The 26,884-nt window shown below is 43.8% G+C and overlaps 1 protein-coding gene and 1 long non-coding RNA gene across 3 annotated transcripts in view; one reads left to right on the plus strand and one right to left on the minus strand.

The window, feature by feature from the left end:
• LOC138688126 (uncharacterized) overlaps positions 1–26,362 on the plus strand; it is a 92,308-nt gene extending 65,946 nt beyond the window's left edge. For both annotated transcript variants that reach the window (XR_011327178.1, XR_011327177.1), the window contains one exon: positions 26,078–26,362. This is a non-coding gene — a long non-coding RNA (uncharacterized lncRNA). The remainder of the gene's footprint in view (positions 1–26,077) is intronic.
• On the minus strand, positions 1,792–17,802 carry LOC104313253 (myosin heavy chain, skeletal muscle, adult-like). The gene is made up of 38 exons (XM_069798852.1): positions 17,581–17,802; positions 17,351–17,494; positions 17,101–17,257; positions 15,447–15,474; positions 15,239–15,350; positions 15,053–15,145; positions 14,859–14,922; positions 14,668–14,766; positions 14,458–14,561; positions 14,220–14,358; positions 13,431–13,549; positions 13,164–13,313; positions 12,184–12,354; positions 11,525–11,834; positions 11,302–11,369; positions 10,430–10,517; positions 10,218–10,335; positions 9,757–9,880; positions 9,538–9,674; positions 9,178–9,433; positions 8,165–8,407; positions 7,757–7,933; positions 7,525–7,670; positions 7,347–7,437; positions 6,868–7,257; positions 6,589–6,715; positions 6,291–6,409; positions 5,641–5,837; positions 5,048–5,231; positions 4,796–4,961; positions 4,500–4,624; positions 4,031–4,339; positions 3,727–3,930; positions 3,316–3,441; positions 3,051–3,221; positions 2,860–2,964; positions 2,626–2,721; positions 1,792–2,014 (listed from the first exon to the last, which is right to left on the minus strand). Exons 1-38 carry the CDS (start codon positions 17,785–17,787, stop codon positions 1,859–1,861), a joined length of 5,820 nt encoding a protein of 1,939 aa, XP_069654953.1. The 5' UTR covers positions 17,788–17,802; the 3' UTR covers positions 1,792–1,858.
• Positions 26,363–26,884: the final 522 nt, after the last annotated feature.

Raw genomic sequence — 26,884 nt, forward strand, 5'->3', positions numbered from 1 at the left:
AATTGCAATCATGGCTGCAGCCCAAATACACAAGATCTTGTCCTTAAGGACCTCTAAAGTAGTGGGTGGACATCCAAAGAGCCAACTGTGCAGAGCACAGGCATGTAAACTCAGTAGAGCTACCCAAAAGCCTCCCTCCCTCTTCTCTGGTAAACGACCCCATAAGTGTCTTAACCTGGGAGAGTCCAGTAGTGTTGTTACTGTCACAAGCCAAACATCTCCTGTGTAAAAGCAGTGGGATTCAACAACTCTGTTTGTCCCTGTGTTCCTTGGGGTGCCTGATTTGGTGGGTGTGTTCTGACTGGCAGCATTGTTTTCTACCCTCAAAATCCGCTTGAGATGGAGGCTGTCAACAGGGAAATGTGTTCTCTGTCCAAATACAAGACACCACAAAGCCCAGAGCTCCTGCAGATGCTTGCCTGCACATTTTCATTTTCTGTTGGCTTTCTTGGATATTGCAAGATCTTGTTAGGCCTGGGGTCTTTTTTTTTTTTTTTTCTTTTGCACAAGTGCCCCTTTTCTCTGTTAAATGAGCAAAAGTCAAGCAGTGCACCTAAAAGTAATGCAGATAGATGCTGGATGGAAGCACACCTTACTTCCTGATGAGAGCGAGCAGAGAATCAGTGTTGTCACCCTGGATGTTGTTGTGCTAGTTTGCATTTTTTAAAGGATTCTCAACCTGTAAAGGAAGGGTTATTTAAGGCAACTCTCAGTTCAGCACATCAGAGTCACTGTTGCCTCAGCCTGCCATGCCATCTCCACTCCTATCTGTTGTGCCCTTTTAGGCCCAGTGCTCAGTGCAGGAGCTAGCTCCTGATTCAAACACCAGCACATGCATGGCAGAGCTGAAAAGAGGTACACTGTCAAAAGTATTCAACATCAACACATACTCTGGCCTCCACTTCATAATGTTCTTCTTGTTTTCCCTTCATTGCCATCTGCTCTTCAGTCGTCATTTTTTTCCGACTTGTATCTGGTTCACTTAGCATTCATCTCTCACCTGGAGCTCCTTCAGTCTTTTTGGTTTCTGAGAAAATCTTCCAGGTTGTCTGGTCTTCCAGAAAATAAGGCACAGAAGTTACCTCAAAGCACAGAGCTGCTGGTGCTGCCAAAAATACCAGCATAGGAAGATATCTCTGCGTATGTTTTTCTTTTAACATACCATGACACTGTCCATATGTCTTTCACCCAGAGGCAACACATAATGCATAAGAATAAACCACATGAGATGGCCGATAGAGCACATGAGAGTTCACGGCTGTACATGCCCAGTGTGCCTCTGCTGTTCAGATCAGGGTCTGAATGAAGGAAAAATTATTTGCCAATACTCTCCATTCTCTTCCTGCCCTCCAAAAAAATATTGTTATGATGTGGCCCTATGAAGTGCCCAGCAGCACTATGAAATTCTGGAGCCAAGAGGTGTAGGTGAAGAGAGTAGTAGCCAGACTGGAGGGAGAAAAATACAATAACTCTGGGGTATCAGTGAAGCACCTAAACAGTGCTCTGTCTGTTGTAAATTGGTTCTCTTCCACGCCCTTTCCCTAGCAAGAAAAATACATTATTACTTATACTTTTAACTGATTGTGTGAAATAAAAGCATATGCTACACATCAGACAGCTAATGGATCCAAACTACATATTCAGCAATAGCCAAAGTTTAGTGGGATCCCATAGCTAAATAGGGAGACAAAAATAGCAAAACAGAGAGACTGAGAAGCAGCTAATCATGTTCTGTATGCAAGGGACTCTATGGTGTTTATTCTCTAGACACAATTACAAAGACACATTGCAGAAGAAAGCGACTGAGAGGTTCACATTTTGTGCAGCCCACAGGTCACTTTGCTGCTTCATGACATCCTCACTCTTCCTCCCCTATCTTCTTGCTGTGAAACTCCCGGCTCTTTGCTCGGAGCTTGTTGACCTGCGACTCTGCAATGTCAGCCCGCTCCTCAGCTTCTTCCAGCTCATGCTGGATCTTGCGGAACTTGGAGATATTGACATTGGACAGCTCCTCCTGTGTGGGGAGAGGGAGTCGGTGGTGAGGAGCCCAGGGCAGGGGTGTCACTCCTCCTGCACCTTGGCCTTGCAGGGTTGTAGCTCTTCCACCCCACTCCCACCGCTGATTACACGTAAGCCTCACACAGACCTCCTCATCCTCCCTTATTCAGGACCCCACTGTGACAAGCTTCGCCAGTACTATGTCACTCCTGAGGAGCAACTTTGTCACTTGGATTTGTCATTTGTGTACTTATTCTCCCACTACTTGATGCCCAGCTACTGGTGCAACTTATTAGGTTGAGAAAGACCCTGAAGCCTTCTGCTGTTGATTACTAGCAGAGATTCATGAACTTCAGTTAACTTCAGTCAGTGGATGTAGCCCCTGGGTTTGTTTAGTCTGATGTCCTGTATAAAACAGGCTGCAGAATTTCCCTCAGTTCATCACTGACTGCTGCAGGGTGCCCAGAACTCAGCAAGGCCTCATGACACAACAGTAAAATGGTGTGGCCAAGACTGTTGTATCTTGGGAGATTCTTTCATGCCCCTTTCCTGCTATTCATACTCATCTCAGTGAGCGTGCTGCCCCAATGGAAGGTGGCTCCTGCCCATTCTTCGAGTAATACTTACAGCCTCCTCAGTTTGTCTCTTGTAGGATTTCACCTTCATTTGCAGCTTGTCCACCAGATCCTGCAGCCTGAGAATATTCTTACGGTCTTCCTCAGACTAAAGCAGTTGGTAAGCAGGAAAAAGAGTAAATGATTTCCCCACCATGTGAGTTAGCAATTCCCCTTGGCAATCAAGTGCAAAAATTTTTAGTTCCCGCGAGAGGGTGTGTCAGCCCAAGGCGGCCTCCTGCCCTACCTGGTAGGTCAGCTCCTTCACCCTCCTCTCGTACTTGCGCACACCCTTCACGGCTTCAGCGCTGCGCTTCTGCTCAGCATCAACCTCCCCTTCCAGCTCCCGCACCTGCAATGAGCACCCCATCTTTGGAGCTTCCCTGCTGGCTACTTACGTGACGTGCTCACTCATGCACAAATAAAAGCCCCACGCACTCTGGCCTCCAGCTTCTGGATTTGCTTCTTGCCTCCCTTCAGGGCCAACTGCTCGGCTTCATCCAGACGGTGCTGCAGGTCCTTCACCGTCTGGTCCAGGTTCTTCTTCATCCTCTCCAGGTGGGCGCTGGTGTCCTGCTCCTTCTTCAGCTCTTCTGCCATCATGGCCGCCTGATGAGAGCAAAGGATCAAAGCCATTTTCAGGCTGGAGACATCCTGGGAACTACACATCCACCGTCAGCAGTGAGAAGAGCCCCCGACTCACATCTGTGATGGCCTTCTTGGCCTTCTCTTCAGCATTGCGGGCTTCCTGGATCGTGTCCTCCATTTCACCCTGAATTTGGGCAATGTCGGTTTCCAGCTTCTTCTTGGTGTTGATCAAGCTGGTGTTCTGCACAAAGAGAGATTGCAAGACTTGCATCCTGAGGCCTGCAATACCAAACCTACAGCCTGAGCCAAGTCTTTACTCTTCAGGCTTGCAATTCAAGATCTGGAATTCTTTTTAAAAAGATTGTTTACAAAATGTCAGTGGTAGGCTCAGGTGATGGGTGCTGAGCATGCCTGTCCTTGTGGACAGCAGTAGTGAGGCCGTTCTAGTGCTCCTTATCCTCTGGTATGTAGCAGACCTCTCTGTTTATTAACTGTCAGCACAACTTCTTTTGCAACACACTCCTACCTGGGTATGGAGAAGCTGCACACGTTCAGTGGCATCCAGAAGCTCCTGCTCAGCCACTTTCCTCAATCGCTCCGTCTGCTCCAGGGCTGCCCGTAGTTCCTCAATTTCAGCCTGCAACAGGTTTGCTCTGCGCTCCACCATGGCCACCTGCTCCTTCAGGTCCTCCTGTGTCCTGAGAGCATCGTCCAAGTGTATCTGGGTATCCTGTAAAAGAGGCAAGAGAATTTGCAAGGTGGCAGCGTGTGCTTGGGTGCCAAAAATGTCAGCGAAGGCTCTTCTCTTTCTGTAGCTTTGCTGAACAGACCTTGAGCACTGCCTGTGTGTTTCTCAGGTTCTTTTGTGCCTCTGCAGCCACGCGGTTGGCATGGCTCAGCTGGATCTCCATTTCATTCAGGTCTCCCTCCATCTTCTTCTTCAGACGCAGGGCTTCATTCCTGCTCCTGATCTCAGCATCCAGGCTGCTCTGTAAGGACTCCACGACTCGAAGGTGGTTTCTCTTCATCTGGTCGATCTCCTCATCTTTCTCTGCTATCTTCCTGTCAATCTCAGACTTCACCTGGTTGAGCTCAAGCTGGAGGCGCAGGATCTTCCCCTCTTCATGTTCCAGGGAAGCCTGGACAAGTCAGCAGGAACAGTGACTTAAACTACTGCTTCCTTCCTACGTAATCTCTTATACAGTACTTCACAAAATCTAGGCTTGCTTTCCTGACATTTCTGCAGATAAATACTCCCATACTTTCAGTCTGGACACCATTTATTAGCACTGTGTATACCTCAGCTTCCTCCAGGGAAGCTTGGAGTTCATATTTCTCCTGCTCAATCTCCTTCTTGACTTTCTCCAGCTCATGAATCGCCTTTCCTCCCTCGGCAATCTGCTCCGTGAGGTCGGAAATCTCCTCTGTGGGAGCAAAGACCAACAGCATGGTCAGGCACAGAGCAGAATGCAAAGGGCCCTGCCACACCAAGGTGACAGGCAGCTTTGCCAGCCTGCAGGCACAGACCCATACGGAAAGGTGGTAGTGCTGGATAGTGAGAAAGCCCAGCCAGGAGCAGAGGGCCAGGGACTTACGCTGCAAGTTCTTGTTCTCACGCTTCAGCGTTTCCAGGTGGTCCAAGGACTCCTCATAGGCATTCTTCATCTTAAACAGCTCTGTGCTGAGAGACCGAGACTCCTTCTGGGAGGCTTCCAGCTCAGCCTGCGTTTCCTCGTACTTCTGCTTCCATTCTGCCAGGATCTGAAGAGAAACAGGACCTCAGTGTGGATGTGGCAATCAGGAGGGGATGCTCTGCCCAGGAACCCCAGGCCTGGAGCCCAAAAGACCTTGTCAAAGTTCTTCTGCTTCTTATCCAGAGCTGCGCAGGCAGCATTTGATCGCTCCACATCAATCATCAGGTCCTCCACTTCATTCTGCAGTCTCTGCTTTGTCTTTTCCAGGGAGGCACATTTGGCATTCACACCTTCGACATGTTCCTCTGCATCCTGCAGGCGCTGTGCCAGCTTCTTCCTGGGAGGAGATAAGCACAGCTCTGGGTTAGAGCTTAGAGGGGAGCCGATTTTGCAGTGTTCATGAGAGGGCAGCTGGCCACTTTGGGGGCTTTGAGCCTAGCGTTTTTCAGTGTTTTTTCTGTTCCAAGATTGCATGCAGCCCAAAGGGTCTATCACTTCTGTGTCTTACCACCTACTGAGTATTTGGCCTGTCTTAGCCTTTCTAGCCCTAAAGGCTACGTTTGTCCTTCCAATCTGCACTTTTTCCACAGCATGCTTTCCTCTTCCTCCCCCTCTCCCCTCTACCACAAAGACAGTATATCCCTGCCTTCGTACTACCCTTGTCCTAACCCACTCTCAGAGACTCCAGTTCCCCTTGACAGTCTCAGTCTTCTCCAGCCACTCGACATCCCACATTCCTCACGTACTTGGCCTCCTCCAGCTCCTCCGTGCGCTGAATAGCGTCCGTCTCGTATTTGGTTCTCCACTGGGCCACTTCGCTGTTGGCCTTGGACAGGGCACGCTGCAGCTCCCCCTTGGCTTCCTGCTCCTCCTCATATTGTTCCCGGAGCAAGTCACAGTCGTGGCGAGCGGACTGCAAGGCGTGGGCCAGGGCGTTCTTGGCCTGTGGGGACATTGGAATTGGTAGCCTCAATACTTGTCTTGAGATGCCTCTTGACAGTAAAATTAGAATGAAACTCTAATTAGGCAAATGCAAAGCTGGGAGCTGATGAAGCCTTCATCAATGTATTCTGGAGGATCAGGATGTGTTAGTGACAGGTGCTCTGGGGACAGTAATCTGCTGTTCCTGTCAATGTTTTGACGTATGTGTCTGAATCCCGTCTCAGAGAGTATCGTCAGCATCTCCTGAAAGCCTTGTGGATGACTTCCTCTAGCATGACAATCATTACGCTTCCTTCCCTCTCTAGCTTATGAGTGGGGATATGTGCATTACTGGTGTTCCCTCCAGTACTACATGTGTTTGGGGAAAGATTGTTGAACCAATCTTGGATCAGACAGGGTTCTCCGGACGCTTTTAGGGATGATGTAGGTTGTGGACAGTAGGGTGCTTCCAGACCTTTATTTCTTCCTCTAGATGTCTCTTGAGTTCCTCAATCTGTTGGGTAAATCCTTGCTTGCCCCTAGACAGCTGAGAAATCAGAGCATCTTTTTCCTCCACCTGGCGTGAATATTCACCTGAGAAGGGTAAAGTAAAAAAAGGTAACTAGACTATTAACAATATGACAGTTTCTGTCTGTAAACCTGCGTAGTCAGGAGTGGCCTGGAGAGGTTATACCAGTTGTCACTTTGCACCCTCTGGTATGCTCATGGCACGCAGATCCTCCTATTACCCCTCAGGAAAGAGGATGTCTCACCTGATTCTGTCTGCAGACGAGCTCTTTGAGTATTGAGGTCATTGATCATGCGCTGATTCTGCTCCTCCTTAGTTTTAATCTCACTCAGCTGATCCTCCAGAGTGCGGCACATCTTCTCCAGATTTGCCTAGATAGCAAACACAAGGAAGGAAAGGAGATGAACACCTGCACTCTGCCTTATTCTCACAGCAGGGATTTTTTTTATGAGAATGTGGCTGGTAGGCATAGCCTATGTGCCATACCTGGGCCCTGTGAGCATGTCCTACTGCAACTCTATACCTTGGCTTTGGAGACAGACTCCATGTTACTGGCCAAGTCGTCAATCTCCATCTTCAGCTCGCTCTTCTCCTTCTCCAGCTTCTGCTTCACTCGCTGCAGGTTGTCGATCTGCTCCCCAAGCTCAGCTGTGCTGTCCGCGTGCTTCTTCCGCAGGGCGGCAGCTGTGGCTTCGTGCTGCAGCGTGGCCTCTTCGAGGTCACGGCGCATCTTCTGAAATTCTGCCTCACGCTTCTTGTTCATCTCAACCTGAGCTGCGGTAGCCCCTCCTGCTTCTTCCAGGCGCTCGCTGATCTCCTCTAGCTCCCTCGAGAGGTCAGCCCGATGCTTCTCTGCTTTTGCCCGAGAGGTTCGCTCTGCCTCAATTTCCTCCTCCAGTTCCTCAATACGAGCCTGGGGAACATTAGGGGACCCTTCACACCCATGCCCTCTTCCTACCTGACCTGAGACTGGGTGAGAGAGGGGAAGGAACAAAGACTTGCCTGCAGCTCCTTGATCTTCTTCTGTAATTGCATGCCCAGAAGTTGCTCATCCTCAATTTTGCTCTGGATCTGGCTGATTTCAAAGTCTTTCCTTTGGGCAAAGCAAACCATGTCAGAGCTCAAAGCAAAAAGACAGGTGCACCAGCCCAGCACTCAGGTGCCCCACAGCCCCACTTACTTCTTCAGCTTCTCATCCAGCTGCTGCTTATCATTTTCCAAATCCATTATGCTGTCATGGGCCAGCTTCAGGTCTCCTTCGAGTTTCCTCTTAGCTCTCTCAAGGTCCATGCGCAGTTTCTTCTCTTGCTCCAGGGACCCTTCCAGCTAAAACAAACAAGACCATCAGTGCTCTGCTGGCTATGCTTTCCTCTACGAGTTTTTCTTTTTCATTTAGCTGCACATGTGCTTACGTCATCCACTTGCTGCTCCAGCTTGGTTTTAGCTTTGGTCAGCGTATTGACTTTGTCCTCTTCTACCTGCAGGTCATCCAGTGTCTGCTGATGGGCCTCTTGGAGGGCTTTCTTCTCTTTTGTCAGCTTGGCAATGGTCTCGTCCAGGGCTGCCATCTCCTCTGTGAGGTTTTTCACCTGTTGATTGTAAGAAAGTGCCAAAAGTCTGTGTAGAAGACTTGACTGCTTAGTGCAGTGACCTTTTCACTTTGCAGTGCTTAGCCAGGAGCTTGTTTTTCATTTGGGCTGCCTCGCTGCCCCACTGTGATGCTCCTGGTATGTTCCAAACCTAGCTTTGTTCTGAGGATACCAGGCTGATGTGGGAGGCATCTGTCCCTTCAGCCTTTATGTGACCCCCTGTGTGTGTACCTTGTTTTCAGTGGCATGCTTTTCCTTCTCCACTTTGGCTAGCGTTAACTCGAGGTCATCAATATCTTTCTTCAGCTCAGAACATTCATCCTCCAGTTTTCTCTTCTTGGCTGTCAGCTCGGCATTAATTTCCTCCTCATCTTCAGCCCTTTCAGTCACCTCCTTAATTTTGGCTTCCAGCTGGATTTTGGTTTTGATGAGCTGGTCACATCTTTCCTCAGCATCAGCCAAGCTATCTGCCTCCTGGTGAGGAGACACAAATTTTTATGAGTTGTAATGTTTTGAAGTTTCTCCGCTCTGTCTGTTGTATCACTGAGTAGGTGTGTATTAAAATGGGCACTGAACCTGGCCTTCCACTCCAGCAACTGGAAGATCTTGCCCGGTGTCTACCGGGAAAGCTTGTCATCTGGAATCAACATTGATTCCAGATTTTTTGTGTCTCTAAAAATGCCTCACAGAGAGGGTAGCTTTTTCTTTTTAATTCACTCATCATGAACCTCATAATATTTGGGGAGTAAAGGCTTTGTGAGAATAATTCAGTGGAGCAAGCGGTGTTTTGTTTGGTGTGAAGAAACCGCCTTTTCCTAACTGAGTTTGAATGGAAACTATCCATGTTTCTGAAAGTAATCAAGGCCGCCTAGTATTGCTGGACGTAGGAAAAGTGGGTCCTTCTCAGGTTTGCCTTTACTCTGTTAGACAGATACACTGCTTTGAAAGGTGAGTAGATGGAGATACTTCCCTTCCAGTTCAGAGCTCTCTGCTGTGGATTACATGTTGGCTAGTGTTACATGGCTCTTTCCTCAGACAGCAGGAATGCCGAGTCTCATGTGGGGCTGCCCTGAGCCTCACCATGCCCCTGCCAGTGCCTGTTTACTCAGAGTGCCTTAGAGTGTGTGATTTAGACTGTTTTCTACTGCACGGTAGTCAGCTTCCTGCAAGTCTCTGCTTAGGGTAAGAAGCGTTCTGACTGTGTAATATTCTTTTCCCAGGGACAAATGAATGGTGATACTCACTGCCTGGACTTGGAGCTGCAGGTCATTTTTCTCCTGCAGTAAGGTCACCATTTTCTCCTCCAGCTCCTTCCTCTTTGCCTCAGACTTCGCAAGCTCCTCCTTGATTTTCTCAAACTCTTGTTTCATGTTGGCCATCTCCTTCTCAGATTCTGCACTCTTCAGCAAGGGCTTGATCTTGAAGAACAGCTTCATCCAGGGCCAGTGCTTGACATTCATGAATGCACGAACATTATACTGGATACAGAAAATGGCGTCCCTGAAATACAATGCACATGGCTATTGCGTACTCTTTGGGTGGTGAATTTAGACTCCATTAGCCAAGACCCATGCGAACATGATACATGGGTGAGAAATGCCTACCTCCTCTCCACCATTCTCCGATACTCCACTCTCATCAGGAAGCCCCTGCACCTGGCTTGTGTCCTGGTCATAATCTCTGCTAGTTTCTCATCTCTCATCTCCTCCAGAAGACCTACCAGCCCAGCTTTGAAGAACACCTCAAGTAACAGAACATTGTAGCACATGAGCCTCAGTGCATAACAGAGGCACACAGTGTTTGAACGCAGGACTTTTTCCTACCTTGGTGTGACCAAATCTGTACTGGGTGTGGTCCACATCAATGGACGCAAGAAGCTTCTCTGAAGCCTTCTTGCTGTCCATGAACTGACCTTCTGGAATAGCACTTATATTAAGAACTCTGTATCTGTAGGAGAAAGCAGAACATGAAGAAATCCATATTACTGGAACCACCAGTGCAACTGAACGCTACAGGCTTCTCAGCAACAGCTGACTGTCTGACCGAGTAATGTCATGTATTAGAGACAGTCCATTCTTTCAAGATAGTGTCAGTGAAGATTTCATACTGTTACCTCAGAGTCCAAGGGAGTCCTGATCATCAACATAAAATCAATCAACAACTCACAATAAAACATGTCTATGTTACTACATAGGTCCTTTTTGAAATATAACGTTTCAAGTTTCTTAAGGTACTCAGGCTATATAGTTTGTTCTGAATGGGGAGAAAGATGGAGCACTCTTACCTTTGTTTGAAGTCAGCATACAGGACTCTGCTGGGGAATCCTTTCCTGCAAATTCTGATCCCTTCCAGCACACCATTGCATCGCAGCTGATGCAGCACCAGCTCATGCTCCATGGCACCTAACAGATACCACCATTAGTGACTACCCTATTGTCTGATACTCAGGAGAAGAGCTTTTGTGCCTTGAGTTTTCCTCCTATTGGATCTCCTTACCAGGTGTTTTAGTTTCATTTGGGATGATGCATCGTACAAAATGGGGGTGAGTGCTGCGTAGATTTGTCATCAGCTTGTTTAAATTCTCCTGTGAGATTACAAGGTCAAGTTTAGATCAACAAATGAAAGATCTGCATCCCTGCATCTGCATATATTTCATCTATCGAAAGGAATTAATAGTCTGTCAGATTTAAATTAGATTGCAAAATTTCCATATTAAAGTACAAAAGCTTACGCCTTCATCCATCTTTCACTGTTGACCATTACTATTAAAAGGAAATATAATTTGGTTACTGTGTCATCAGAATTTATCATATACAAAACCTGGGATATAACTCATTTGATACCCTGAGACTCATTGCTTTGAAAGTCACAAACAATTCCCTATGCTTGCCCTCCTGAACCAATATACTGGTTAGGCATTTATATGTGATAACCTTAAAGCCAGCCTCTGTGTTCTTCACAGCTACTCCATTACTTATTAATCATGCATCGTAGGAATATTGAAAATATTCAGAAGTCCAAAATCTCTATTTGGTAAAACACTCTGAACTCGGTGCAATAGCTGAAAGAAATTGACCTATTTCAATGTCATATTTAGCTTAAAAAACAGAGGTGCATGAAAAAAGATATGAATGACAAATCCTCAACCGTTTGAAACAGTTTTCTTTTTGATATATTGAGAGAATATCATTCCATGTTGAAAATAGAAGAAACTAGTCCATCATTTAAAGGGAAAGAAAATTTGCCTATAGTACATAATCTTCTTCTTCCTCTTGCTATAGGACTTCAAGAATTATAACATCATTTTTCACATTTTAAATTCCCTTTCTTCAAGTAAAAAAAGACAAAGTGAGGAAACCAGTATGTACCCGGAAAAGAGCTGACACAGTCTGGAAAGAAGAACCCTTCTTCTTCCCTCCCTTTTTGCCACCAGCCTCTGCAAATGGAAGAAAAGAAAAAAAAGTATTAAAATATGGATATTGCATATTGGAGACTACAGAACACAAATCAACTTTAAATGTTTAGTGTTTACTGCTTTAATTCTGTGTCAACATTGTCCCACACTCAAAATACAGTTTTCACAGAGCTGACCTGCATCTGCTCCACCATAGTTGGCAAAGAGTAAGGCCAGTGTCTTCAGGGATGATTTCTGGTACAACCAAATGACAGTTTCATTCAGGGGATCTTTGTTCTTCTCCAGCCAGCCAGTGATGTTGTAGTCCACTGTACCAGCATAGTGTATCAGGGCGAAGTGGGCCTCAGCCTTGCCTTTGACAGGCTTGGGCTTCTGGAAGTTGCTGGACTTGCCCAGGTGCTGGTCATAGAGCTTGTTCTTGAAAGAGGTGTCAGTTGCCTTGGGGAACATGCACTCCTCTTCCAGGATGGAGAAGATGCCCATGGGCTGGAAGACATTACAACATACAAGAGGGAGAAACATATTCCTTGGTTGGAAAGATCCTAGTGTTAGGACAGAAAGCTGTGAAATAAATCAGAAGATACAGTTGCTTCTGTTCTTTTCTGGGCAACGTGTCACAGAAAATTAACTGAGGTTCACCATTTTTCATCCTTGGTGTTTCACCTTTACTTGTGGAACCACTTTTAACCATTGCTGACAACATTACAAATTATGGAAACACAGAGCACTGTAATAACTGAAATTTATCATTTTAATCCAGACATAAACAAATTCTTTATGTATCCCTCAATAACTAGACAATTCCAACATTAATGCACCTGAACAGGAAGGATACCTTCTCAATCAGCTCAATGCAGGCAGCCAGGTCCATCCCAAAGTCAATGAATGTCCATTCAATTCCTTCCCTCTTGTACTCCTCCTGCTCCAGCACAAACATGTGGTGGTTGAAGAACTGTTGCAGTTTCTCATTGGTGAAGTTGATACACAGCTGCTCAAAGCTATTGAACTGCCAAATGTAAAAAAGATGCAATGTTATCAAAGTTCAGCCATCACCACAAGGCTTTTCCCTGTGTAGTTTTGATCCTTCATGTGTCTCTTCAGACAAATACAAGGCCCCTTCCCTGTCTGTTCTCCCAGAAATACTTCCATGGGACTGTACTTGCATTCTGAAGAGAGAAAAGACCTCTAATTCGTTGTAATGTAGTGATTTTTTTGTTTGTTATCATTCCATATAATATGGATACTTTAATTATGATAACTATCCCTTATCCCTTTGGAATCCCTTAATTCTAAAGAAAATTTAGTAAATAACTCCAGCACAATTTCTCTTATTAGAACAAATTTATTACTAGACTCTGGCTCTCCCGAAACTCTCATCATGAAGACTGCCTCAATTTGCTACTCAAATATTTTTCTGTTCTTAAGAGAGTGGTTCTAGATATTTCCATGCACTGGTATGGAAGCTTTTGGGGTTCTTTCAACAACAGCATGAGCATTTCCTAACCTCTTTCAATAATTTCCACCAACAGCATGATCATTTCTAATCTCTTTCAATGTTTTCCACATCTTTGGCCCATATAACTTTGTCACAGATTTCTTCCTTTTTTCTTTTAACTAAGCTTGATATTCTTGCATGCTATGGCATTAGTTTCCTGTTAAGATCTAACTGTTGAAATGGCCAATCTCTTCAATAGTGAGATCTCTTGATGACTGTATTTTTTACAAACAATCTGACTCTTCATGAAAGAAGTCTTAGAATTTTCTTAACATCCATTGTCCCCTCCATGAAGCTGTTGTGAAATCCTTGTTCCTTACATCAAAGATCTCAAAGCCGGCAATGTCCAGGACACCAATGAAGTACTGTCTGGGTTGCTTGGTATCCAGCTGTTGGTTGATACGAACAACCATCCACAAGAACATCCTCTCATAGACAGCTTTTGCCAGAGCACCTACAGCATTGTGCACCTAAAGCAAAGGGGAAATACAGAAAAGTTACTGCACAGACAAATTTTAAGGAATTTTAACTGTCTGAAGAGAAATTCTGAGGTATAACTATGTATTCATAGTAACCAATTATTTTACCTGTTCCACAGTTTGACCTTTGGTCACAAATTCATTCCCAACTTTGACTCGAGGAGAACACATGGCTTTGAGCATGTCAGCTGAGTTCAGACCCATTAGGTAGGCAGCCTTGTCAGCAACTGGAAGAAAAGAGAAACAAAGAAAAAATTGGTCATTGGACAGGGACTGGAAATTGATCGATGGCTGTCTCAGAAATGACACCACTATTCAAAATTCTTGACTGCAAATCTTTGAATCTAGTATCACAACAAGTATATTGAATACAGGAAACCTGTGAAAGCCAATATTGGTATTTTTTTGCAAGTAGTTATCAGTAAGAAAACTTTCCTTGAGTATTTTAACTAAATTTATAAACTGAAGCAATGCTTTTAATAACTTTCGCTTTAAAAATACATGAAGATTGAAACTAGGCATCTTAGTCAAGATCTAAGAATGCTCTTATATTTAAATAGGCCATGGTCTGCACTGCCAATAGCAGAAGTACGTGCTTGCCAGAAAATATTCTAGAGTCTATGTATGAAAATAGGGAAGCTTCCTCTTCAAAAGAGTTTGTCAAAACCCTCTGCATGCTAAATGGAAAAATACATGGAACTAGCCAATCAAAAAGCTAACTGCAGGGTTATCATTCAGTAAGATAGGCCAGGGATCAGAGAATCAGCTTCACAGCTTCATGGACACTAAAAGAAACATTATTTAGTTTTCACTTTATTAAGCTATAGCATTTGTCATGTCTAAAAAAATGTATTTCCCAAAACTGATTTCTTTATTAAAAGGTCATTTGCTAAGAACCTTCTGTGCCATCCGGCTCTGCCTGCTCCTCTCTTTGTTTCTGCTTGAATTTCAGGTTCCCGTAGTGCATGACAGCCCCTGTCAGCTTGTAGATGGCAGTCTTTTCATCGGCAGTGAAGCCCAGGATGTCAATGGCACTCTGCAGTTGAAACAATGAATTAAAATACATGTCCTTAGTAGGTCACCTATGTCACCTTCAAGACATGTACAGTAGGTACCTTTTTCCTGTGTTACTTACATCTGTAGCCATGAGCTCCTCCTGGTCATCGATACTGGGAACACTGACCTCACCTTGACTCACATAGTGGAAATCATAAGGGTTGGTGGTAATGAGGAGCATGTCTGAAAGCAGGAAAAGGCAAGGCACAGGCTTAGTTTTGCCAACCAGGTAATAGAGGGAACTGTTGCTCAGTGGTCATCCTCAAAAAGACATAATGATCCCTCCTACCAATTAGCTCTGGCTTCTTGTTGGACGTGATTTGATAAAATATGTGGTAGCTTCTTTCTGCCTTGAGCTGGAAAGTGACTCTGGACTTCTCCAGCAGATCTGGAAAGGAAGGTAGAAAGAGTTAGGCACAGGAAGGCACACGGAAGTGGGTCTTTAGGAAGGAATGGGATCAGGCCAGGAGAGTCTCTTACAAGTTTCAATGTCAGCAGAAGCCAGTTTGCCTGTAGCTCCAAAGTGGATTCTGATGAATTTGCCCTGTTAAGGAGAAGCAGCAGCATTTCAGCCTGGATGGGTTCTTTTGACATCTCCTTTATGTGGAATACTGCCAGGGCCATCACTTATCTTGTAATGAGAGGGAGAGATTTTGTCCAAAGCCACAACTTACAAAGCGTGAGGAGTTGTCGTTCCTCACGGTCTTGGCATTTCCAAAGGCCTCCAGCAGTGGGTTGGCGCTGATGATTTGATCCTCAAGCGTTCCCTGCAGGATGATAATTATTGCTGGTTATCCTTTCCAAAAATCATGTCAGGAACAGAGGAAAGCTTTGATTCAAGACAGTATCTATTAATTTACCTGCATTTTGCCTGACTGCTCCTCCTTCTTCTTCTCCCCACTCGCCGCAATTGTTGCAAAGTACTGGATGACACGCTTTGTGTTCACAGTCTTCCCTGCACCAGATTCTCCACTGTCAAACCAAAGACAGAAGCAGAGAGCATGTGGTCAGGCAGAAGGTCCTCAGCGCCAGGCAGCCCCATGGGGACCTGAGGAAGGATGTACATACGTGATGAGGATTGACTGGTTCTCACGATCTGTGAAAAGACAGGAAGAGTTTTCTTAGTGCTCCTCAATTGCAGAGAAATAAAAATCTATGAGATAAACTAACTGTGAACTGAAGCTTTGTTAAAGTGCAAGCAGACTAGATAGCCAATTCCACTTAAAATGCCCTGGAAACATGTCACTTAACCCCTTTCAAGATTTTTTTAAGTGCCCCCAATAAAAATATAAAGTCTTGTTTGGATATGGATGTAAGATAAAATATATTAGGTTTTTAAAAATATGATTCTCCTTTAATCAAGAGCAATATTTCTGTGTATAAGAAAGAAACAAAACCAAATATTACTTTGTAATGTCAGTATGATTAAAGTGACTAAAACAATGTAAAATGAATTGGCATTTTCTTGGGACTCAAGAGCCTTCTGAGATCAGACCATAGTCCCTCCTGAGTTCAGACCATAGTCCCTCCTGAGTTCAAGGATTTTTTGAACCAGGCATAGTATCATTGTATGCAATGGTTTGGGTAGACTTTGCATGAATTCATCTCCTTACTTTAGGCACTGAAATAGACCTCTAGGACATATGATTTTCTTAATATAGAATATCCAGGACTCAAGTATCTTGTATGCAATTTGTCATTCCCTTTGCTTTTTTAAAAAATGTTTCAACTGACAATTGCTTTGATGCTTCCTAGCTGTTCAAATGTTAGACAGAAGGAAAGAATTAATTCTGATTCTGCTTTCTATACAACCCTTGATTTCTATACAATTCTTGATTTTACAAATTTCTGTCATATATCCCCTCAGTATTCTCTTCTCTGTCATCTACTTAATTGTTATACATACTGAATTTATTTCATGCCTATGAATATTGTTTTGTCTGTCGGTGAACATTTCCAGGTCCACTATCTCCTTTTTTAACATGAGAAAACTAGAACTGACTGCATTATTCAAGATGTCGATGTTCCACTTTTTAACTGAATATGATATCATGGAACTATTGCCCTTTTTAATCTCTCTTTTTTTTCCCCCCCAAGTAATTACTAAAGTTCATTTTGTTTTCTTCTGCCCTAATGAGCACTGAGCCAAAATTTCTGTATCATCATTCATTGTAAGTCTGAGATCTTTGAGATTTAATTCTTGAGAAGTAACAGCCATTTCTTAGCTAACCGTTCTGCCAATCTTCCATTTTCCATTGCGTGTCCTGCCTTTTAGGCTCTCCCTCCTTCATCTGACAAACTCTTATCATTTGCAGTTCTAAGATGGTAAAAAAGCACTGATAGTGCACTTATTTGGATTTGGAACTTCAATTTACAGTGATTCTTTCTTACTTTCTGACATGGATATTATGTTAGTAATGTTTGATTCCATGCTTTTTGTTAAGATAGAGCACCAACACTTCTGTAGCACTGCTAATTCTGCTTTCCATCAGACTTTTTACTCCACAGTTACAAAACCTAATTTCTAGACTTCCTTCTACAGCATTCCCAGTGTGCTTTCTGTGCTATTTATCTCATTTAAAGATGGGCATTCTAGTTTACTCAGATGACATAAATGATGTAAACATGACTCCATATATTCAAAGATAATCTGCAAAGAAAAGGAAGATTTTTCCTGAATTGCATGCTGCAATATCATTTGAAGGGATATCAAGCAACTCACCATTTAACATGAACTGATAGGCATTGTCAGAGATGGAGAAGATGTGTGGAGGGGCCTCCTGGCGCTTCTTGCCTCGGTAGGCCAACACCACCTCCGGGTTGTACACCGGCAGCCACTTGTAGGGGTTGACAGTGACGCAGAAGAGACCCGAGTAGGTCTGTGAGGAAGGGAGACAGCACGTTGGCTTCCACTTAGCCTGGCAGAGCAGTTCCTCCTAGCTACCCAGAGGAAGACTGCTGCTGCTACTTACGTAGATCATCCAGGCTGCATAACGCTCTTTGAGGTTGTACAGCACAGCGGGTTCATGGAGGTGGGTCATCATGGCCATGTCCTCGACTTTATCATACTTGGGAGGGTTCATGGGGAAGACCTGATCTTCCTTCACGGTCAGAGTCTGCCAAGGAAGAGAGACTGATATATGTCAGCTAAGAGCCCAGAGTGGGAATCAAATTCTGTTCTCAAGCCTTGTTTTTTACTCACCTCTCCTGCTTCAGACTTGACCGTGACCTTCCCTGATTCCCTGCTCTGGATTGTCCCTTTCACAAAGGATTCTTTGGGGTGGGCCACAAAGACGGATGTCTTGGCATCAAAAGGCTTGTTCTGGGCCTCGATTCTCTCCTTTTCTGACTTTCGGAGGTAAGCAGCTGCCTCCCCAAAGACAGCCATCTCAGAGTCTGGAGAAGTCATGTCTGCACTTTACTGAAGACAGTTCAGCAGAAGACTATGAGTGGGAAAGAAGACATTTTCTATCAGTTAGACAATAGTTTTCTGTGCGAGTGATGAAATTTCTTACATATGCTATCTTTCCAGTCATTTTCAATAACACCTTTTGAAAGGTAGTTTTGATTTGAACACATAAGTACTTACATCCCACTTGAGAATGAGACAGCATTCTAAATAATTTTAGTCTTCTAAGTATGAACAGAGTTTTTAATATTGATTACAATTTTGCAATATTATCATACTGGTGGGTGTTTTGCAATTTTACTATTGGTATACTGAAGAACTCAACCTAAAGCAAATCTCTCTCTTCTGTTGCCCTTAATTATCAGCAATGAGTCTCAAGAAGTCCTTCCATTGCCCAAGATCTGTGGAAAGTGAATTTACTTACTTTCACACTTTATACATCTTATCAGGCTCAGTCCAATCTTTTCTGCAATGAGTATGAATACAAAAAATGGGGCATGAATATAATAAAATTACCTCAATGTAATTGAACTAACAGTTAATAACTTACGATGTTGCCTGTCATGACATCAGAGATGCTAAGTCAGTTGCTAGTGTATTAACAAGTTGGTAATTTTCTTCTTATGTTCCATTGTATTCCAGAGATAAATTTTAAGTTAGAAATAAAAAGATGTCATAGAAATCAGATTGAAAATTCCAGCTATCAGAACGAAGCCCACCCTTCTGGTTATCAGAAGCAATCAGAATGCAATGAGATATGCAAGATAAAGAGAAATTGCTCAGTCTCAGCAATTCTACAGAACCCATACACTTACCTTGAAACTTTCAGTGAGAGCAAGGAAAATAGTCCCAACGAGATTTTATAGAATCTGGTATGCAGATGCTCTGGATTCTTCCTCTTTCTTCGGTCAAAGCATTTTTGGCCAACCTTCTTTGGCAAAGCATTGTTTGGCAGACTTACCTAAAGACATAATTGTCCTTTGATTTGAATAGATATAATTAGAAATTTTTTATATCTTACCAACTATGTGGCTATAGCTACTATAAATAATTTGACAAGACAATTAAGGAGGGAATCTCGGTCAGTTAAGGCACTTAGAGAACTTGGATGCAGGACTTATGGATTATGCTGACATATTCTGGGTCACTTTCTGATCCATCCAAGATAGATTGGTACGCACTGCTGCAACAATTTAAACTATACAATGCAGGTGGCAGCATTTATCTTCTTCACATGATGTTGTTAGGTTTATAAAGAAATACTTGAAAAATAACTGTATACCAAAACCTACAATTCATTGTGACTAAACCCAAGGTGTTTTTCTTGAAAATAGAAAACCAGAAACCTAATGTAGCTCAGATTCCTGCAGGGACAATATATCAGCTCTTGAAATGCTCATGTACAGAGTGCTTGAGATGATTTCCAGGGTCCTGAGATAAATACAGATGCTGATGGATATAATGATAATATAAAGATAGATATAAAGGTACATTATATTTAAAAGATATTAAATTTCCCAGAAAGGTGAGGTATCTAAAGACATTCTGCATGTCCCTAATGATGAACAAGGAGTTGGAAATTGTTGTGGTATCCACTATATAACATATAAGAACAAAAGGTACCTTCTGATTTTAACAGCTAAAAATCACAGCATCCCCATATCTGTAAAAAAGGAAGTGTTTTCAGTTGAGCAAAAAGGTGAAATTCCTGATTTACAGAGTTCAGCCAGAGGAAATATGTAACAACTCTTACCTAGGCTGCTTTAAGATGTGTCAGATTTAAACACGTTCTTCCCCTGGTCATTGGCATTTTGGTTATTAAAAGAGCTCAGTGGATAACATGTGGGCAGAGTTAGAAAAATGGTGCATCGATCTGATGTAATATCCAGCATCAGGCAATGTCCTGTGCTTGTAAAGCCCATTCCAAGGAGGGCTGCAGCACTGCAGTGCCCACTTTTTTGGAGCCCAAACCCAGAGCTCACTGCTGAGCTCCATGCTCAGGACATGGGAAAGCTGATGGAAACACTCTGTACCTTGCCCAGGAGGAGCCCAGAGCCAGCCAGTGGGAAATGGTGAGCGCAGGGGTGCATCTGAAGTCCTGCCTCTCTGGGGACACCAAGGGGGGCTGGCGGGGCCACCTCCCTCCAGCGGGACCCAGAGCGCAACTCTGCTCCCCAGCGTGGGGCCAGCAGACATTGCTCTGAGGGGCTCTTGCAGCTGAGTCCGCGGGGTGCTGGGGTGCCACGTGGTGTCCAGCGGCCCAGTGGCTATCGGTCCTGGCTGAGGAGGGGACAGAAAGGTCTTGGCAGCTCAGAGCCCGGGGTTAAGAAGACCGTGCAAGAAGAGCAAGGGATGGCTGAGGCCTCTCCCAGGATGGGACAGCTGGGGGCTTTCTCCCCTCAGGTTGGGGACTGAAAATCTTTGACTTCCCAGTGGCCAATGACAAAGCCTATCTTCTCAATAGACCTCTTCTGGGGTTTTGCTGTTGTGTTGTCTAGGATGTTGACCCAGCTGTGTAACAAGCAGGAGTGAGGCACATGGCCAGGCAGCTCTGGGCATGCAGTCAGCCAAGGGAACATCTAGTTTGGAAGGGAAGCAGCCAGTGAGTTGAGGTGTCTCCAGGTGTGGACAGTCACTCAGCAGTGCTTTTAGCATGGAGGGCGTGGGTATAGGAGCTGCTCTGCCCACATAAGCTAGTGTTAGAAATGAAAACATTTTTTGAAAGTGCTCTTAGACTCAGAGAATGGTAACGTTTCCTATGAGACAGCCCATAAAATGGAAAAAGAGGGATTGTTACTCACTTGCCCATCTCTGTAACTCCTTCCCCATTGCCTAAACAACACAGTAGGTCATCAAATGGAGGTTTTAGATCAGCTAGTCAATAGGGCTATGAAGTATCAAAGACAATATAACTAGTACTAAGAGCTCTACAGGACTAAAAGGAAGGACCATGCAAGTAACATGGTCTACTTGGTTGAGCAGACTAGCCCACAGAGAATGAACAAACATGTTTTAAAATCCAGGCTGTCAGATGGGGAACTGCATAGTTCACTCTCCTGGAGCTGTGCATAAGCAGATCCAAAACCTTCAGTAGCTTCTTGGAGACATCAACTCTGTTACGACAGTACTACAACTTGGACCAATTAAAGTTTTTACTTTCATATCCTGCCTTAGCTTGCAGAAGACTTTCAGAAAGGCTAGCCTTAACATAAGTTCAGAGTTCTCAAATATGCAATTAGGAATTTGCAGAAATAGTTTAGTTCCTAAGTATCCTGAAAAGAAGAAGTAGTGTTTCTTCTTCATGAGCAAGCTTAACCTTGTTCTCTATAAAGTATGGCTATGAGGACTTCACTATGCATTTTTTACTTAAATAAAATGAAGACATCAAAGCTGTTCATGTTTTGCCTAGACAAGAGATAATCAGCAGAAGAAGTATAATTGAAAATGGATAGATGCGTGCCGGAGGAGAAAAACTTAACTGAAACAAGTTTGGGGGGTTTTTAATATGTGAGTTCTTGCTCTAAAATATCTAAGAAGTATTACCAGGGAAGAAAGGAGGCATGTAGAAAGGTTATTCTCAGTTCCTTTACAAGCAGGAGAAGTGTCTCTTATCTCCTGCAGGAAGGACCTGAGCAGTGTTGGAACAATCACCAGTATGTAAGAGCATATTTCCAGGGACTGTAGTTGGTTGTAACCAGAAGACTCATGGATCACAGCTGCTATTTTGCATCACGCAGGAACTACACACTGTGTGCATCTAAATTGTCTGGCAACTAGGCTTTGCAAAAAAATAAGTCCATTTGATTTGTGGTTTAAACTTATGATGAGCACCAGAAGTTGAACATGCATTGAGTGAGATGGCTGTAACTTCAGCATAAGACTAAGGAACTAACCAGACGTAGAGTAGTGTAAGGGCATCTGCTTGAATGATTTGATGTGAACTCATATCAGCAAATTCTTCAGCCCTTTCATCTGTGTCTTGACAGAAATTTTCAGGAACTCACTGAGATACTGTGTTCCTGACACACACCCCAAAAAATGGATATTTCCTGTCTGTTCTCCTTGCTCTGGGATTACAGGTTGTGAACTCCACCCTCACAGGCAAACAAGGCCTAGAATCATCTGATTAAGAGACAAAGGAACCTTGCTTACATGGGAGCACTGGGAGATTTCCACAAGAACTGGGCTGGCTTAGAAGTGTCCATCCAGTAAATAGACTACCATCACAGTAGATCTAGAAAGCTGTTAAAATGAAGTGTTTAAGACCCTTCATAGGTCCTACATAGGCAGAAGTCTCTGGAACCAATTGCTAGTAGTGTGCAGAGTGCATATAGGTGCAGATTACTGCTCAAAAAGGAACAAGCTGTTGTTAAATGGCAACTCAACTTTCAACTGAGCTCTTTTTACTGTTTGTTCTCTCAAGCTCTGCTTTATAACTGCGAGTTTAAAATATCATGGCAAGAAATTGGTATTAAAACACATTTAGGAAGATTCCAAAAAATTTCCGAAATCCGTCATATGGTTGCAGTCATAGGGGTTTGTCTTTTTCCTTAAATTTCTAATTAAAAAATTTCTTCATGTCCTGGTTTCAGCTGGGATAGAGTTAATTGTCTTCCTAGTAGCTGGTACAGTGCTATGTTTTGAGTTCAGTATGCAAAGAATGTTGATAACACTGATGTTTTCAGCTGTTGCTAAGTAGTGTTTAGACTAAAGTCAAGGATTTTTCAGCTTCTCATGCCCAGCCAGCGAGAAAGCTGGAGGGGCACAAGAAGCTGGCACAGGACACAGCCAGGGCAGCTGACCCAAAGTGGCCAATGGGGTATTCCATACCATGTGATGTCACATCTAGTATAGAAACTGGGGGGAGTGGGGGCAGGGGATCGCCGCTCGGGGACTAGCTGGGTGTCGGTCAGCAGGTGGTGAGCAATTGCACCGCACATCATTTGTACATTCCAATCCTTTTATTATTACTGTTGTCATTTTTTAGTGTTATCATTATCACTATTAGTTTCTTCTTTTCTGTTCTATTAAACTGTTCTTAACCCACGAGTTTTACTTCTTTTCCTGATTTTCTCCCCCATCCCACTGGGTGGGGGGGAGTGAATGAGCGGCTGCGTGGTGCTTAGTTGCTGGCTGGGGTTAAACCACGACACTTCAAAAGCGTACCCATCTTTGAGGTGTCCTTACAGACTACACCTAGTGCACTTGTCTATTTTTCTGTTAGTTGGGTTGTACAACTAAGGTGATTGCTAATTTATCAGGCACATCAAGGATATAGATGTTCGACAGGGTTGAACAGTAAACTGCTCAGTGCTTGGCATTAAAAAATTCAGTGCCAATAAAATGAATGACAGTGTAAATTCAGTAAGTCCTGCTGGAGCGAACAGTAATTAAAGGCTTTTGCTAATTGTGAAGATAAATAAGACATATTTAACATTTAACATTTCATTTGAAAACTGTAATATCATACAATATTCTTTTCCCAGTTCTCATCAACCAAAATTTCCCTGCTTTTCCACAGATGCTGTTGAGATGCATATATTTTAAGCAAGAAAAAATGATTGACATCAATGGCAGCTGTGACAGAGCATGTGATGTTGATCACAAGATAGACATGAATTCCCAGTACAGATTTAGAAGGAAAGGCCTTTGCCACTTGGATTAGATTTGAAGATGTTGCAAAAAGAAAAGAGATCAGAAGACAATACATGTAAAAGAGACTAAGAGGAAAAAAGTTCATTGCTTCTTTGCCAGTGAGAATGTCTGTGTATGATTATCACTTGTAACCATATACTCTAACGGTTCTTTCTAGAGACTAATAGTGATATTAATGAAAGCTTGCAGGCAGTCTATCCTTGAAAGCCCATGTTCCATAGGACAGGAAACTCCTGCAAAGAAAATCGTAGTGTTTAATCATCTAGCCACTCATATGAGTGTGAAAAGCTTCTGGGCTACACAACATTTGCTTTTCTATCTTTCTGAAATACCTATGAAAGGCAGCTCTTTGAATGCTAGCTCTTCATAAAGGATCTGCTGAAAGAAGCAACAATGCCTTAATGCAAAAAGAAAAATTAAATAGATCATGCCCACCACTAACTTTCTCCCAGTACTGTTACTGTCTCTGCAGGGCTGGACTCCACTGCAGGGGAAAGCAAACCACAGCACAACCAAAAAGAGAAGAGGCAGAGTAAGAGCAGTCCCTGGATACAGAATGTCCTGCTCAGCGATGTGGCGTGGGCAAGGTGCTGCAGTGCTGACATTTCCAATGGAGAAGAGATTCAGGCATGCTGAAAATAGAACCATCTTGAGAAAGAGATGAGGCAGCTGCCTCACTCTCTGCCAGCCCTTAAGATATGACTTCTCCTCCATCAGGCTCTGTGTTAGCAGACAGAGGGAGAGAATACATAGCAACACACCATAGTCAAAGTGAAAATATGTACATAGACAGGGATCTCCAGCCCATGTCCAGTCAAAATCTCACAGTGAGTTTTATATTTAGATTTGCATTGTGAACTGGAGATTTGCATTTATAACATTCCTGTGTGAAAGGAAATTTCACAGCCTGGAAGTGTGCTACCTTCTTCATTAACTTTATCTATGAGTTTAATGTGATCATTAGTGGAAGAAACCTCATGGCTCTTGTTCAGGTGTCAGAACCTCCTACCAAAAATAAACCTGGGAAAAGAGTGATTGCAGGCCCCAGGTCTTTATATACTACTCATCCATTCTGATTTACAACTTGAAAGAAGTGATTGAAGAGGAACACTGCTGATTTCTTGCATTCAGCTAAGAAGGTCTTTGCATCTTCTCTAGGTTAAATCTTACTATAAACAGGTTACTCTGTGGCAGCTGGCAAATTCCAGAAGAGTAGAGAATAAATTGTGAGGTCCCATTTCTTCTTTCATTACGGTGCAGCAGTGAAATTCTGTGCAATTTATAATTTTTATATGTTCATCAAATTCCTTTGGCAGTCTCACTAGCTTCCACTTTTTAACTAGGTTTCCCAGTACAGTCCCAACAATTTCAGACGTCTTGGAGAGATTTGTTTATCCACTAGGGCATCTGCTCAGTGGGCAGTAAATTAGGAAGTCCTAGTATATAGGTTCTTTCCAGCATAAAGGAACTTTCAAAAGTTAGGTAGCATTGTGCCTTGTACTGAGAAATTGTGACTCCTGAGTTCTGTCATGCAACTTTTCCTGAAGATTGGCTGCTGTGGCATTTATTTCTTACTGGTTGTATCTTGGGAGAAAATTCATTCAAGTCAATACGCATTAGTAGATTCCAACATAACACTGATGGTACTTACACGATGAACGTGTCCTCTGATCTATGCCTTGCAAGATTTTATTGCTTACACAGTGGCATGGTATGGGATACATGCAGGTAGAAAGAGATTTGGGGGATAACAAGACGCATTGCAGAGTGAAATTGGTTATAGAGGAGTACGTTACTACTGCCACTAGATGAACATTAAAAGCATGACTCCAAGTGATCTACTTATCTCCCACTCAGCATGAAGCTCACAGAATAAAGCAAACAACCCCTGCTAGTGAGCTCTGGGAGGCTGGAGAGAGCTCAGAACTGCTCAGCTTCTGCTCTGATAGGAAACCTCCTCCTGTGGATCGATGGCCTGGAGAGCAGGCTCAGGTGCCTACACAGATAGCAGTGTCTCCTGTGCCTGGGGACAGGACACTTCAGCTGCTCCTCCTCAGGTGATTGGGGTCCCTGATGCCCCAACCAGGAACTGAGAGGTACTCAGGGCCATGGGAGGAACCAGGAATGTCTGCATGGATGTGCTGCTTTCTGACAGATCATGGACCTGCATGAACTAAGCACAGGTGCAGCTGGGACAGCAAAGGTGCAGTGCATGTGTGCCTGTCCCACCCTGTGTGTGGGCAGGGAAACGGCTAGCATGTAGTATGAGGGACATCCCACCAAGGAGAGGTCATGGTCAGGTGAGTGAGGACAAGAAGAATGAGAGATACTGATCAGTGGGGAAATTGAGGTGGGCTAATGCAGGATAGGGGATGTAAAGACAGGAAGAAGAAATGAGTAAGGAAGTTCTATGGAGGGACAGGCAGTGGAGAGAGAAGGTGCAGTAATGTGGGTGCATGGTATATGAGGTGATACAGCAAAAGTTTTGCTGGAATGGAAAGGGCTTGAGCTAATCTCAGCTGTTGCACCTATAGGAATTCAAGAGGCAAACTCATTACAGCATCATTCATTTCAGAATGGAGTGGAGCGTTCTTTCATTGCTGAATAACACTCTTCTCTTTACCATTTTTTTCAGTCTCAAAGAGCAAAAATCCCAAGAGGAGCTGTGTCCTTTGGAGATGAAAGTTGAGAATTGTGATGAAATCCTGTCCCCTTTCATGCAGATTTGCAAGGCTGCTGCAGCCCCATACTTCTTACACACACAACACTTTGGAGGACAATGTGTTCTGTATTAATGATATGTGGGAGTGCAGTGCAGTTGGTGCAGTCCCACCTGGTGAGAACTTGTCCTGGCACCTAACTTCATTGCAATAAAGTCAAAAAGCAGTTCAGGGAAATGAGAAATCCTTGCTGAAACTCAGTCTGTCTTTCTGTGAAATGTCGTTTTTCCACTGGCTTTCTGCATAACATTTTCTTATTTCAATGTTTCTTTGTGACTCCCTCACTGAGAGGCTGGGCTCCAAGAGCTTTCTGCAGAGAAAATGCAGCCAACAGTCCTTTCTTATCATGCCATAACTACATTCATCATCTTATATGTATACAAACAGAATCATATTCGGACCATGTGTTTGGAAGGTTGTTGTCCACATCACATGGTTGGAAATGTCATCATCTCATACCACTATCAGAATATCACAACTTCCAGAAAATCTTGCTGAAGGTGAATGGCAGATCTGAGGGAAGCAACACCAGAACAGTCCTGACTTCTGAACAGCACAGGGCACCGCTGATTTGCAGGTCATGATTCATTCCCTCCCCACTTCTCTGGAGAGCCATGTTAGAGAAGGAGCTGTGTCTGGGCTGCCTGTGGTGTCACTGGGCACCCACATCTCATGCTCATACTATTCAGATGTGCCCATTGCAAGAAACAGCTAGGTTTCCA

This window comes from Haliaeetus albicilla, chromosome 12, assembly GCF_947461875.1.
Source record: "Haliaeetus albicilla chromosome 12, bHalAlb1.1, whole genome shotgun sequence".
NCBI lineage: Eukaryota > Metazoa > Chordata > Aves > Accipitriformes > Accipitridae > Haliaeetus > Haliaeetus albicilla.